The sequence below is a fragment of the Mauremys reevesii genome, linkage group 18 (genome assembly GCF_016161935.1).
Source record: "Mauremys reevesii isolate NIE-2019 linkage group 18, ASM1616193v1, whole genome shotgun sequence".
Taxonomy (NCBI): Eukaryota; Metazoa; Chordata; order Testudines; family Geoemydidae; genus Mauremys; species Mauremys reevesii.
In genome coordinates this window covers 25,500,557-25,515,908 of record NC_052640.1, presented here as the reverse complement: position 1 = coordinate 25,515,908, position 15,352 = coordinate 25,500,557, and the positions used below count along the sequence as shown (strand labels likewise).

The following is a 15,352-nucleotide window of genomic DNA, read 5'->3' as shown; positions in this document are numbered from 1 at the left end:
GACTGTGTTGCATATGAATCCACTTTTTTAAAAGAAAAAGAAGAAAAAAAAGGGTATTATTAAACAGTTTGGTTAAAACTTGTATTTTCCCAGGAGCATTGCAAGTTATCCTTCTCTTTACTGTTTGATTTAAACGAGATCCTTCTCAACTCATTTCACATGGAAGATCTTAGTTTTGATATAGAGCAAGAAACAGAGAGACAGAAAAGGCCATATTTTAAAAACCCCTCTCTTCTCCCTCCAGTTCAAGTTTTAGGAGCGTTTCTATTAAGGCATTTCACAAGAGTCCCAAAGACATTTCAATAAAAATTTATTGAAACTTCAGTGACTTTTAAAAGGGGGGGGGAGGAATTACATAAAATCCAAGAACTTCTTGACAATTATATAACACAAAGTATACCTTCATTTTTCTTTTAACCAGCTCTGAGCACCTGACTTTCAAGCCATTAAAATATGCACCCACTCAAACAAAGACAACAATAAGCATAACAGTAGTAAAAATCCATTGTGATTTTGACACACCAAGGGAATTGGAAAATAATATATTTTTTAAAGTAAAGAAAAACCTAGATTCTTCATCTCTCTCTCTCTTTTCCCTTTCAAGTCACTGGAGAAGTGTGTTGTCATTTTATGATTTATTTATTTTTTTGAAATTTTATACTGGGGGTAGCACTTTTAACACTGAAAAACAAGGGTTAACCGCTACAATGGCACATTTCTTTCACTCTTTTTTAAGTTCATTGATTTTTTTTCTTCTTTTTCTTTTGCATTCAGCTCTTTTTAAAAAAAAATCAGTTAAGTGTTTGCATGGTGGTGAACCAAAATAAAAGTGAACACTTATCATTGGGGTATAGATTTGGTTGGTTTGTTGGTTTTAGGTGTATTTTTAAAGGAAGTATGAACTGGAAAATGACTAAAACAAAACAGAAAAAAACAGCTGCAGTCATATTTACAGAGATATGTACACTGTCAATAAATTAAAGTTTAATTTTGAGTATTCATATTCCACTTATTTACAAGTTATCAAATAATTACATAAATACTTTGTTTTAATAATAGTGTCCACTTTTTTCTTCTCATTATGTTTAAACCTTGTTATTGCATATACAGTAAAGGAGGAAAAGCTGTAGGAAACCTACAATCAAGCTACAGAGGTTTTTAGATAAAATATTTTTTTTCCCTTTCCAGCTACATTTTTTTATTTTTGTTGCTACAAAGGGGGAGGGTGGGAAGAAAGGGGTAAGGATCATATTTTTATTTGTTTTTTTTTAATTTTATCCCTGGGATTTTTAACAAGCATCCAAAAATAAAACAACCCCCCCCCCAAAGCGGACTACTATGGAACATGCAAAAAGCCATAAAGTGGCTTTGAGACATCACAAGAATATGTCAAAAGACACAGCTTCCCTTAATATAGGCTAACAAGAGCTATATTTGATAACCCAGCCCCCAAAAAAACAATATTGAAAGAACTGATATGCAAGTTACTTACACCTTTTTTAGAAAAAAAATCACTTGTCTTACTTTATTTTGAATCCATATGTTTGTTTGCTTGCTTTACACATTGAAGAAAAGAAATCACCACCACCCACACAACCCCCTCTCTGGCCCACATGTCATTGCTTGTGATCAGCATGAGCTTTGATAGCAGCTTTCAAACCAGCTCTTCCACCTCCAGGCCCCCACCCCTTCTCCTTCGCCCGTTTCCAGATACGTTTTGCTGATAAGCCACCGCGGACCGCAGAAAGCTTCCTTCAAACAAAGTGCACTGCCAGAGTGATTTGAAATGAGACAATAGAGGGGACCCCCCCCGTGTTAACCCACTCTCCCCCCCTCCCGCCCCTGGAGCGGAACGGGGTGCAGTGGCGAGGGGACAATATTAAGGAGACCCACTCCTGGATCTGTCTTGCTTGGATTCAAGTCCACTCACTAGGCGCTGGATGTTCTGCAGTTCGCTGGTCGCTTCCTTCTCAGAACAGAGTTTGGGCGACAGGGACACGGAGCCCGAGGAGAGGGTGGAGGACCGGCTGTTGAGTTCCGAGCCAGAGTCCAAGGCTACTGAAGCGGGGCTAGCTGCCAGGTTGCTCGCTTTGCCCTCCCCGGTGCTGCTGGCCCCGCTGGGCAGGGCGGTGCTCAGCAGGCTGCTGCTGTCCGGCAGGGGCACGGGGATGGAGTAGGGGCTGTACCTCAGCCGAGGGCGGACGGCGCTGAGGAAGGGGTGCCGGTGCACGGAGCTGCTGGCTGCGGAGGAGGCGGCGGCTGCAGCTGCCATGTAGGTGTACGGGTATGGAAAGAGACTTCCGAAGGGAGACATGGCCAGGCCCTGCGAAAAGAAAAACAGAAGCAAAGGGGGAGGGGGGGGTCAGTGGTTTTTCACCCGTGGTCCATGTTTTCCCATGCAGCCCAGAGAGAAAACACACCGCTCCCTCAGCTCGCCACAAATCATCCCCCCGCCCCCCCCCCCCGGCTGGGGAGCGTTGGGGTCTGTTTTATGGAACAGGAGACACACACACCGGCCTGCATGTCAAAGGCAGAGCCGCTGGGAGTGTGAGAATTTACACCCAGAGCAGATCAGGGCAGGGCAGGGCATAGCCAGGCCACCGTTTGCAAGCCCCAAAGTGGAGTCACTTCAATGCATTTGGAAACACCTCCCAGGCTTTCCACAAAAGGTGCTGATCACCCATTCAAACCACTGGGCCCGAGGCCTCTGAAAATCAGGCTATTTACACAGGAATGCGAGTGCTGAAGTTCAGGCACCCAAAGTTTGAAAACTGTGGGCCTGTAGATACAAGAGAGACCATGGGCCCTAATGGAAATTAGTGGAGATTCTCCCCCCTCCTTTTTTTTTCTACCCAACCTTTTCTTTATTTCACTGTTGAGAGCCCTACTACAGTCTCTCTCATCGCTGACTGATGAATTTCAAATAGCACCGAATTCCCCCACCCTTCAGATCACCAAATTCACTGTGCTTCTTTAACACGTCAAACTGGAGGTTAGTAGGGATTATTTAAAGTAAGGTAGTCACAGAGCTTGGAAGGGAACCAGCTCTAGATCAAACACACTGTACACAACTTTCCCGGGGGGGGGATAAAAATGAAAGACTAAAAGAAAAACAAAGACCCCCCCTCCCAGTTTTCTATCCTAGGTTAACTTTTATACAAGCTGGTGCTTTCTACCCGTTGCAGTTTTGTAAAACCGCTCCCTACCGGTGGGGGGGGGCAGGGGGGTGGTTCTGACTCTGTTCTTAGTTGCACGGGTGTAAATCAGAAGCCAGAACCCAGTGTAAACGAAAGGCGTCTCAGACCCCTCGGGCAGAGGAGGCATCGCAGCCGCGTTGGAGGGAAAGGAATCCCAGCCCAGCAGCACCCTGTGGGTGCCAGAGTTAGGAAGGGCAGGCCTGGCGGGTACCTGAGAGGCCAGGACGTGCTGCTGGAGATGAAACGGTAGCGCAGCTGCCGACGCCCCAGAAAGTCCTTGAGCCGCTGCTGTGGCCATGACAGTGCTTTCCAGTCCGCTGACCCCGGCCGATGCCCCGGACACGGTGGCCAGCAAGGGGCCCATGCCGGCGGCCATGCTGGAGAAGGCTCCCCCCATGGCGAACTGGCTGGGGTGCAGCAGCAGCGGGTGCCCGTTGCCCAGGGGGTTGAAGAACTGCTGGCCGGCCAAGCCGTGGGGGAAGCCGAGGTTCTGCAGGGGACCCTGGCTCAGGTGCGCGGCGCTGTCCGTCTGAACCGTGAGCGGGGCGAAGGGCTCCTTGCTCAGCAGCCGGGACTCATCCACCTTCGGGGCGTCCCTGAGGGGGCTTTTGAGTTCCTCGCTGCCCAGGCCTCTGGTGCTGGAGGAGATGGTGGCTGGGCTGTGCCTGGAGTCAGGGGGGGCTTTCTCAGTCCGGCTGGGGCCTTCCCTGCTCTTGCCGGCCGCCGCCTCGGGGGAGAAGAAGGGCGCTTTGGCCGGGCTGCCACCCTTCTCCCGGGGGTCTTCCGCCGCCGCCGTGGTGGTGCTGATCTTGCCGGAGTCACCGGGCAGCTGCTGCTCATCTTTGCTCTCCGCGTCGCTCTCCGCCTCGCTGGGGCACAGGTCTGAAAGGCAAAGCAGCGGGCGCTATTGCACAATCGTGGCCCTGGCTGCAGAGCCCTGCGCCCTGCCAGGCAGCACCTCTCTGGGCGCTCCCCTGTCCTAGGGCTGGGGAAATATTCCCTGCAAGCCTGAACTCAAACCACAGCGAATCCTTCCACTCCAATCAGCAGAGGAATCACATACACGTGTGTATGGCAAACTACCCCAGACTGAACGTGCCTCGGCCAGTCAGTTACACCGGGGTAAATCCGAATTAGCTGCCACCTAAATCTGTACTGGAACTCGGAGCAGGTCGTGGGCGCATTGTGTGTGTATACCAAGCAAAATCCTCATTTTCCTATGTAATTAAACAAGGGATTTAAAAATAACGTTATGGGATCTTTCTTGGTTTCTAAATCACTTTCTGCAGCTTTCAGACTTTTTTTTTCCTGTTTAAAGACAGGAAACCCGCTGCAGGCTTTGAACAAACTCCTTCTCTCCTATCCCCCACCCCCACCCCTCCTGGCCCTGCATCAGATTCCTGGGTATTTTATCTCCTAACCTAAGTGCAACCTCCAGGTGTTAAGATCGAGTCTGTTTTTCAGATCCCCTCCCACCTCCACCTCTGCACGACTTTAAACCACAGAATAAATAAAATAAAATTGGGCAGGGGAGAGAATTGAAAAAGAAATCCAACGTTTTGGCCGACAAAACAGAAAGTCCAAGGAAGATTTCAACACCACCGCCAAGAAAAGGGGAGGAACGATAAATCCACCGCGATTTTTCTGCAAGAAAGTAGGATTTTATAAAGGGGGCCGGGGAAGGAGCCTGCCTTTAATAACAGATTGAAACATGAATATTAATGGCCTGGCTCCAGTTTTGAACTTTTGCCCCGTGGTCTGCCTTTGCTCCCTTGACTCGGGGCTGGCTCCTTTCTGAACCACAGGGAGAGGGAAGGGAAAAAAAAAGAGAGAGAGAAATTCAACGCACAGCAGCAGAAAAAAAGCGAGGGAGGGGTGGGGAAGAGAAGCGGGTCTGTATATCTAAAGAGCCTTTAGCGGATGCATGTTCAAAATCATCTGCTTCGCTGTAGCCAGAAGTTTGGCCAGGAGCGAAACTTCTCCTTCACGCCAAAAGCGAAAAAACAAACCCGGAGACGGTCTCCGGCGTCGGGATCTCGAAGGTGCGTGCGGGGAGCGAACCTCACCTTTCAGATTGGACGTGCCCACCGCAGACACGGCGGGGGATGAGGACTGAGCGAAGCACTTAAAGGCCGTCTGCTCGCTGGAGGACTCATCCGAGGTGCCGTTCTCCTTTTTCTGCCGCTCGTCATAAGCTCGCATGGACTGCAAGGTCAGCTGCTTTCTGCGGGGACAGCACCTCTTCAGGGGGCTTCTTCGCTCACCCAGCACTTCAGTTAAGCTGATAACTAGCCCAGCTGCCCGGCTGCACCCCACCACCCCCTTCTGGCTGCGCAGCGGGATGGGGGCCACGGAATCTTTGCACGAATAATGACTTTGTACATTTCAGATTCTTTTCCCCGTGTGTTTGGTGGGGATCGGGTCACATTTATTACGGATCAGGGTTCAAGGGAGGAAGACATTTTTTTCCAGGCAGAATTAAAACGCTCCGGATTGTCTGCTAATGAGAAGAGATTCTTGGAAGCGGTTAGCATCAGTACTTAGCGAGGGCAGAGTATTAAATAAATGAGGAGGAAAAAAAATAATAATTCCCAAGCGATTTGCTTTTAAAATGTTAGCATGTTCCTGGGATCTCAGGCATCTTAATGGTTGCTAAGATTGCTAGGAAGTGGTTATTTTGCTAGGTACTTTATGTAATCTTTTCACCAACAATTAACCCGGAGTGAAATCTATTTATATTTAGAGAGAAATTAGAAATAATTTCCGTCTTGTGGCTTCACTGTGGGTTTTGTTTTCACACTCTGCTGGGGGGGGGGGCGGACGGGAGGAAGGGTTAAAGAACCAATATTTTTCATCTTGAAAATGGATCGGAAATTGATAAAATACCACCTCCCCCGTTAAATAAAAAGCCTCTCTGTTAGGACATTAAAACAAGCCTGTTGCCAGAATAAAAATGCTTTGTGTGCTTCTATATAAAATATGAACTACTCCTATTTTACAGAAATAATAATAAAAAAAAGTCCTGGACAATTTTATAATCAAGGTGCCATCTTTATAAAAGAGATGTATTATATTTTCTCTTCGGTATAGAAAGGGTTTTTAACACCCCTAGGAAGATACCAATGTACACTATGGCATGTATTTAACCGTGGGCTCTCAAATCTAGTTTTCATTCCTCCTATATTTCAAAGCCAGCTGCAAACACATGCTTTAATATCCTTCTCTTTTAAGAGAGATTTCTATCCCTGGCCGCATGTCATTTTCTTAAGATACCAATGCCACTTCTCATATCAATCCAATGCAGTGCAATGCAGAAAAAGGTAAAAACACAATCGAATCACCCTCAATCTGTTTTGCTTTATGAAACAATTTCTCCTTAATCAATTTGGCTGGGGGGGGGGGAGGGACTAGTTTGGAGCAAGCTGGAAGTTATCTTGACCTCTGGACATGTTCTAAAGTTGGCCAGATAGAAAGAACAGGACGGGACAACTTTTCAGACTTACCTTTTCTCCCTCCTTCCATTCCCGGTGTCGCGAAAACCTTTGGCAAAGGGGTTGTTGTCAATTTTTAATTGGGTTATCTAAAGAAAGAAGAAAGGTGGGGAGAGGCCACAAAGTAAGCCGCCTATCTTTTCAAAAATCTCCTCCCTCCCCTGCAATCCATACAGCGGGAGGTTTCCTTTTCGAGAGACACAGCGCATACATCAATACGCGGAGGGGCAAAGATTTTTGCGTTGGCAGGGGCAAGCGGATTACTTGGCGGATCTCTACGTTTGAATACTCTGACTTTGCACAGTTCTAAAGACACGTTTGTCTCCTCATTTACACGGACTGGCTTAGTCAAATCAGTCGCACAGAACGTCTTGCTACTGAAAATGCCCAGGGTTGCTAATACCGCGCTGGAAGGAATGCACTGCGATCCATTAAAGTTATGCCTCAGTTTAAACTCTTTAAATGCTATAATTAAACCGCAAACGAATCAGAGCCACCCCCTTGCTATATAATAAAGTACTTTATATAGTTATATTGCACAGCGTGTGTTGGGGGAGGGGCGAATATAGAGCTGGTTTTATTGAAAACGCCTTGTAATGCATCAAGATTTTTTAGATTAAAAAGCACCGGGTTACCCTTGAAAACATTTGTTTTCGCTTATCCGCTTTACATTTTTAAAGCCTCTTTAAAGAATCGGTGAGGCCCGGGAGATCTTAAAGAGACACTTGGTAGATGTATGCCTCCCTGCAAGTTTGCGGAGTTCCTGTAAATACGAGGCGCGGAGTTTACACTAGAAAAATGCACCAAGGTTTCATTTACAAAATCGGGGGAGGTGACAGGGTAAGAGGGAAGAGTATTTTATTTATTTATTGCAAACCCAGCAATCTCCGCTTAGAGAGCAAAGCAGCTCCCTAAAACATAACTTATGCCTTCTGTTTGGATTCCCTGAACTCTGCGTGGTATCTCCTCGGTCTAGAAAGTTAAACCCGGCACCCATCGATCGCACGAAACTAACAAAGGCCTGGCTAGGTGAGTCGTGGAATGTGGGTTCTGACCTCTCGGGCAGGATCGCCAAGATAGAGCAGGAGGCGAGGGGCACTTTGCTTCCATTACAATAGGCTTTACACACAATTTCATGGCAATGAGACAAGTACATTGAGTTCTATTCTGCAACGAAGTCAGACTCCGCTGACGGCTTCAAGCGAGCACCGTTGCTAGCAAGTCCCAGTGCAAAATCCAGCCTCGTCTCATCTGCATACATTTCCCTTCGATTTTTTTACACACACACACACAAACACACACACACACACACACACACACACACACACAGCACGCTTGCAGAACCAGTGTAAACTCCCCTCTCCCCCCCAAATGACAAATAGCTCTTTAAAATAGAATCATTAGGGGGTGAGGAATCTTCCCTCCCAACTTTTAAATACAAGGGGCATACAAGGATTTACATATCGCAAAATTCCAGCAACTCAGCCAGGTGCTTTAAATCCAGCACTTTTTAGTTTAACGAAAGAAATATAACGTGGGGGGGGGGGGGAACAGGAATAAAACCGGCCAGTTTTGGTTCTTTGGTTCCCGAGCCCTGTCTCCGTTGTCCTAAATTCAGCATTCACCAATCTGCCACACACAACTCCTTGGGTGCAACCGATCCACTGGCAGACTGGAAAAGTCTGGAGAAGTCTGGCGCGCTACAACTTTGTCCACACTGGCTCGTCCAGCCCTTACCGCTAAACTCTGCTAGAGAGCCTCCCTGATCGGAACCTACCCCCCTCCAGCCTCCCGAATCAATAACAACAGTAATAAAAACACTGCAGGACAGAACTAATAATAGGAAGCAAAGGTGCTTTCCAGCCTTATCCCCAGTGTTGTGAAAGGAGGTAACCTGGTACAAAGGCCAAAGGCAATGCAAACGCTCTGGCCTGTCTTTCTAAACACCGATCGGACACACACACACACCCTGTTACTCGTATTGAATCCACACCGAAAACACCGATCCCCTCCCTCACGTGCACACTCAGTGTAAACCCTCCCGTTTGAAATCACAGTTCCAAGGCAAATTGGACACGCGCTATTCGGAGCCTGGTTTGCACAGCTGCAGACTTCCTGATTTTCCGAGCAACAACGCGCCAGAAAAGCTTTCTTAAAAGCCAAAGCACGTCAAAGGAATCCCTCCCGACCCGCCTTACCTTATCGTTCTGGTATGCGGTCACGGCGATGAATTCCGTCTCGGGGAACACATAGGTTCGGAACGTGCTGTACGGCAGCTTGAGGATGTCGTTGGCCCGGACAATATGGAACCTCGGTTGGTATTTGTGCATGGAGTTTAAAATGGTCTGCAATCGCGGGGGGGATACAAAAACAACACCACCCGGATTTACAAGGGGGATCGGTTGTGAGGATGAATGTGTTCCCGCTCCACTCCCAACGCACACCTCGCCGTCCCCACACGTTGACAGCTACGCGCCTCGGTTTTCAATTAAAATACATCTCTCTACGCGTTTTGAAATCGACCAGCATTTTGGCAGCGGGGGGGGGGAGGGGGAGAATCGTTTGCGATAAGGACAACATGTATTTTAATTTAAAAAACAATCCAGGGCCTTAGTTGTAACTAATTGGCGGTCCCAACCCACTTAAGGCCTTCTGCGAAGAGCAAAAATTTATCATCTAATCAAATCACAGCCAGCAAATGCAATCTTCACAGCATTAGAGATTCTCCAACTCCCTGCTCCGATGCAGGCTTCCCAAGGAGAGAGAGGATCGTTTAACTTCTTTTAGCACTTATCAGCCTATTTGTTTGATTTAATTATTAAGTTAGTTTTTTATCACTGCACACCCAGTAAATGTAATGGAGTGGGTAGAAATGAATGGCCCCCTTGAACTCTCAGTTCTGTGTCTGTTTATTTTCTCTCGGACTTGCATTATAGTATCTTGATTCATATATATTTAAATGTTTGCATTCCCGGGCATTGAAACCCTTTATACACATCCTCATATAATTTCCCCACAGTAAAAATGCGATCATCACTATTTTAAAGCCAATGTTGGCTCCAATGAGCTTCTAGATGTATCAAGATTGAAATTAGTATATTCATCAAAAGGGAAATAAATACGTTACATTATAAGCTGGACACGTGGGTATTACAGAGGAGGGTTATTTTTAAAAAAATATTATTTCCACAAATCTATTCTTTATCGAGTTAAAATCAATGCAAAAGCTGCTTCTTTCTTTTTATTCTTTTTTCCTCTTTGAACCCCGCTCCTGCAATATTCCAGATCTGTTCGATTATGTCGTTTGCTACGCTTCACCCTCTTTGCAAACTCAGTGGCTGGTTCTGTTGCAAATTGTATTATGTGGGGGTGGGAGGGGAGGAATGAAAGAAAAAGTGAGAGAAGAACCCAAAGGAAAAGGAACTTACAAATCCATGCTTGTCAGAAATATTGTTAGTCAGTTTAAGTTTGTGGAAAGTGACGACTTTGGACATCCATTGTTCTCCTGTAGCCGGACTGTCCGGGTGGATGTACATTCTCTTTGGCATTTCAGGGTCAGCTTTGCCGGCTACCATCCACCGGGAATTATGGAATTTATATCTACAATCATCAGCCGCCACAATATCCATCAATAAAATGTACTTGGCCTTTTTATCCAGCCCAGTGCATCTCACTTTAAATGGAGGAAACATTCTCCTAGGGATATAGAGAGAAACAGGCAAACAGAAAAAAAGACAAGATAAAAAAAAACATACACACAAAAAACACCACCTCCCCCCCATAACCGCCTATATCCCAGTGCCACTTCAACCAGTAATTTCATGTCTCAATAGCAAAAACCTCTGAAATCAACACGATTTACCACCACCACCCCCGAAAGTGTTTTTTCCCCTAATCGCTTAGAGGTTTCAAGAGAAAATTCTTCCCCCAAAAAAGCATGTGCTGAGGATGGGTATATTCCCTACCATCGCCACAAATTCCCCGCCCTCCACTCCCAAACTTCAAAGCCTGACATAGCATTTGGATCTTGCAGCGATTTGTGTTTGTTTGATTTTATTTCCCTGAGTGCTGCACAAAGGACCACGGGAAGCCATTGGTTAATGTGTAAATGTTCTGCGTTTTTAGGAGTCATTCCATTAGCTGTGGGGGCGAAACAAGATTTCTGCTGGGGCCGGGAAAGAGCCACAATGTTGTACTTAAGTGTGAAATTCAGACTCCAGTAATGTCTCCATGCAGGAGAACATATCTGAGCAGGGCTCCTTGCAAACCACATTCCCCTATGCTCCTATGTCCAGTTCTAAACTGCAACAGGATACCACAAATTTGCTGTTTATTATACCGAGTGGTTGGCATTCAGCAATCTTCACTTAAAAGGAAACACATGACTTTGCAACAAATAAGAAGTATCTCATACTCTTCAATCTTTCATGCAAAAGTTTGGCCACAGGAAAAGGGGGGAGGCGGGAGAGTTTATAGGGACAATTTTCTCCCGCTCTCAGTTCTTTTGTGCCTATACAATCTACAAGTCATGCAATAATAAAAAAAAACCCTATACATTAAATCTTACTATTATACGCATTATAGGATTACTTCTCAGGAACGGTTCGTTAAGAGTTATTTGCTCTTGCAGATTACATATGAATTAGAAGTGTTTATAATAAAATACAGTTAAGTACGATTAATTGTGTATATATGTATGTATATATATATAATTCATATACGTGTGTTATTAGTATACACATTATATAATACTCACACATATAACATACGTACATTCATATTTAATATACGTCTGTGTATAGATAGATAGATAGATAGATAGATAGATAGATAGATAGATATCAATGCATATATTCTAGGATACCAAAACTGCTCGCAAAACCTTCTCTAAAACAGACACCTATAACTCTGCAGTGTGTGTAAGATTATTTTTTTCTTTTTTATCAGTGTATGTATTTCCAAATACCATTAGTCAGCACAAATGCTTGCATAGATCACAGTAGAAACACAGATTCATAAGGAAGCAACTGAAAAAAGCGAAAGTAATTTCATCTATCATTGCTATATTTACTTCAAGAGCAGAATTATGTCCCTTTCCCGTTGATAAGGGACAACATGCAGTGAAGCAGAAATCAAGCCAGTTTAAATCCTAACCAAAATTATTTTTTTCGCTTATAATATTCTACAAAGTAACACTGAGCTGTTTTATCACACGCAGACACACATCTTCACACACACAAAATCAACACCGACTATCGGCGATTCAGCAGCTGAATAGGGCCATGCAGCTCAGTCCCTTCAGCTGGCTGAAAGTTTTCATAATTCCAGATGAAACAAGTTTTCTGGAGGAAGTCGTTGCCTTTCTGTGGCACTGCATTGTGGGGTGGAGGGGAAGACAGAGCCAAACACACAGACCTACCTTCCTGATTTAGTGATCACCATTTCGGTGCCCCTTTTGTGGAATTGTTCCCAAAGTTCTTTGGCTTCCAGATGCACTTTGGGGTCATCTTCCACCTCTTCCTCTGGCTCCAGGGTTTTTAGAGGCCTCAGATGAGCTGCCGCCTGGTGACCCAGGGAAGCAAAGGGAATGCCAGTCTCAGCCGCCCCGACTAATTGATCCATAATCGGCTTGGCCAGAGCCCCGGGAAGGGAGAGGGCAGCCGCCCCATTGGGCGGCAAGGCAAGCGCCGGGAAGAACGGAGGTTGGTGTCCCAGTACTGCGCTCATGGCAAAGTCCGGTGCCCGGTGAGGTAAAAAGGGATGATAAGCCATGCTTGTCCCAGGGATTACTGGATCTCTCATCGGTATACTCATCCACTCCCCCCGGACCTTCCTACCGCTGGAGGAGCCCTGGAGTGGTTTCTAACAGTACATCATGGGGGGAAAAATCACCCCAAACAGGGTGTGTGGGGGGGCGAGATCTATGGGCACAGAGTACATGAAACAGAAAAACTACACACTGCAAGCGGCCCAGTCAGGAGACATAATCGCTCAGGACAGCTTCTCCTTGTGGCGGCGGCTGATTAGTCTTAATGGGTTTTTTTTTTCCTCCCCGAGTGGAGGTTCTTGCATTCAATTTCAAAGGATGTAGAAGCAGCAGAAGAAAATCCAAGGATGTGGCTGCGGCGGACGGAGGTCTCCGCTGTGGACACGGGAGCGCCTGGAGCCTGCGCGTGTTTTATTTTCCTCTCCCTCGGTTGCAGGGTCGAAGCCGGGTTGTCTTTCTGTGGTTTATTTTCTTGTTGCGGTGGGGGGGGGTCCCTTCCCTTCCTTGCACAGTCAGGCTGCAGAACAGAGCCTGGGAAGGGAAGGGGGGAATAGAAAAACAAACAAAACTCCCCACAAAACAATAAAAGGACCCCTGGCTGGATCACCCTTCCAGCAGGCAGCAGCTACAAAATTTGCAGTGAAATCTCGCTTCCGTTTCCCCCGCCCCCTTCCCCGCAGAGCCTTCGGATGGAGCCCTGATTCCAATAAGGATCTCTTCTTCTCCTCCTTTCTTTTCTTTCCCCTTCCCTTCTCTCTCTCTCTCTCCCTGCCTTTTTTATTCGGAATTACACCCCGGTCTCCGCTCCGACACACTCCAGCAGAGGGGAGAGAGAACGAGCGACTTTCAGCTCCAAGAATTCCCTGTGAGCTCTGCTTCCCGTGCACCAGATTGTAGGGATGTGTTATGGGTCGCAGGGGAGCTGGAGCCTACTTGATTGGCTCTTTGACGCTTTCGGACCAATTGTGTGGCTCCATAGGCGTGGTTTTGACAGGTCGGGTGGAGGGGGACAGAGCCGAGTTATAAAAAGAAGGTGTCGGAAACTGTAACGCTGCAGCAAAGCATCACTACTACTCCATGGCGTGTGAATATGTCAACATGATCAGAGGGGAGGGCGCAGCGAGCCACTGGGGAGAGAGAGAACCGCCTCTAGGTGGCTTCTCCGAGACGAAATCGCCCCCCCCACCCCCACCCCCACCCCCACCCCGGCTCGAGCTGCTCCAGCCCTAGAGAAGGGGGGTGGGGGGCTGGGAGCTGCTCGCCTTTCCCTGGATCAGAGCAGGGCTCCGCTGCTCCCTCCCGTTGGCCAGATCTAGGGCTGGCCCGCGCTGGGCATTTTCATTTTCGATTTAGCAGCCGCCTGGCCCAGCGGGGTTTGCATTGCCTCGCCGGGCAGCCGCTAAGGGGCCCGGGGGCGGGGGGGCTTGAAGCCGCGCTAACTCTGCCCTGGGAGCGGCACCTTAGTTCTGCAATCCAGGAGGTGCGCGGTTTGCGGCTGCTGAAAGGCCTTAATGACCCGGGTCTCTAGGGGCCTGCTGTGCCCAGGCCCTCGTTAGAGGGATCAGGTTCCCCAGGGCCTCCCATTTAAACACTCCCTGTGCTGGCTTCGTTCTACCTCGTACCCACTCTGGACTCGAGTCTACAGGACAGATACAGGGGGTGGCGATAGGCCAGGGACACATGCCCGGTACCAGAGTCAGAGCCAGTGATGGGCTATTCTACGCGCTCTGTTCGGATCCAGTCTCATGCAGGATACGTTACAGACGCGTGCGATAGAGGCCATCGATGTTCCACGTGTGTGGAAGGAACGGGGGCTCCCCTCCTGGCATGAGGTCTGGGCTAACGCCACCTAGAAAGAGGCTCACGCTGAAGGCGAAAGTGTCTCAAGGCCTGGCTCTGGTTCTAAATCTGTGCATCCCTCTATGGCCAAGTCTTGCAGCGGGGGGGATATCGGACCCAGGGATCGCCTGTACCACATGCAGTCTCCCGCTCCCTGCTCTTTTCTTCACCCGAGTTTTATCTGCACAGGAATCGGGGGCGGGGGCGGGGGGGGGCTGATATATATTTTTTCTTCTTCTTCTAAAGCAAACCGTGAAATCTTGCTCTCCAGCTCTGATGGGGCTGGGTCCTTGCCCCAATGGCTTCTAGGGGAGACTGCGGGAATGGGGGGCGGGGGGAGATTTGTTAAGCAGTGGATTGTGCTAGCAGTTCGTGCTGGCGCCGAATGGGTTACTCCTCAGCCCAGCGCCTTCCCACCCCTCCTCCTCCAGATGGGTGCGCAGGGAGAAGACGGGAAGTGCAGGGCTCTTTGGGGGGTGGGAAGTTGGTGGGGTCTGGAGAGGGCGAGCCTTGAAATAAAGCACAACCAGGCCCTCCCTGGAGCACCCCAAACCCCTGCTGACTTCAATGGGTTGTTAAGGAATGCAGGATCGGGCCCCAGAGAACATACCTCTCCTGGGTCCTTCCACCCCTGCTGTAGGAAGATCAGAGCTGCGCTGGCTTTGCACTGGCAGTGTCTGTTCCCTTGGGAAGGACAAGGCGTACATGCAAGTCATATCTTGCGGATGGGGCTCGTGTGTGAGAGAGAGAGAGACAGCAGAAAATATGTGTTTGGAGTGTGTCTGTGGGGAGGGGGGATGGAGTTAGTGGGGGCGGGAGGAAGGAAGTGAGCAGCCAGAGAAATCAGACAGATGTACAAGCTGGGGTGGAGAATGTCACATTTTTGGAGGGCTACCCCCCCCCCCCACACACACACTCCGCTTAAAGAAAGGGAACTATATGCTGGGAGCAAACCAGAGAGCGAGAGCGAGCCGGCAGTGGCATTGTGGCCTAAATGCATGTAGATAGCAGCGGAACATCTAAAGTGATTAGCTCTTCTAACGTTGCATTTTTGACGC

The 15,352-nt window shown here is 47.9% G+C and overlaps 1 protein-coding gene across 3 annotated transcripts in view; it reads right to left on the bottom strand.

The window, feature by feature from the left end:
• Positions 1–258: 258 nt before the first annotated feature.
• The window catches only part of TBX3 (T-box transcription factor 3), a 117,012-nt gene continuing 101,918 nt past the window's right edge, over positions 259–15,352 (bottom strand). The window contains exons 1-8 of one of the 3 annotated variants that reach the window (XM_039504877.1): positions 14,905–15,070; positions 12,108–12,986; positions 10,117–10,384; positions 8,887–9,033; positions 6,701–6,777; positions 5,264–5,421; positions 3,409–4,079; positions 259–2,323 (exon numbers count right to left, since the gene is read on the bottom strand). In XM_039504877.1, coding sequence (XP_039360811.1) covers positions 1,880–2,323; positions 3,409–4,079; positions 5,264–5,421; positions 6,701–6,777; positions 8,887–9,033; positions 10,117–10,384; positions 12,108–12,502 — 2,160 coding nt within the window. In that variant the 5' untranslated portion in view covers positions 12,503–12,986; positions 14,905–15,070 and the 3' untranslated portion in view covers positions 259–1,879. Of the gene's footprint in view, positions 2,324–3,408; positions 4,080–5,263; positions 5,422–6,700; positions 6,778–8,886; positions 9,034–10,116; positions 10,385–12,107; positions 13,570–14,904; positions 15,071–15,352 lie in introns of those variants that run through there. The other 2 variants (XM_039504876.1, XM_039504878.1) reach the window with 2 other exon arrangements.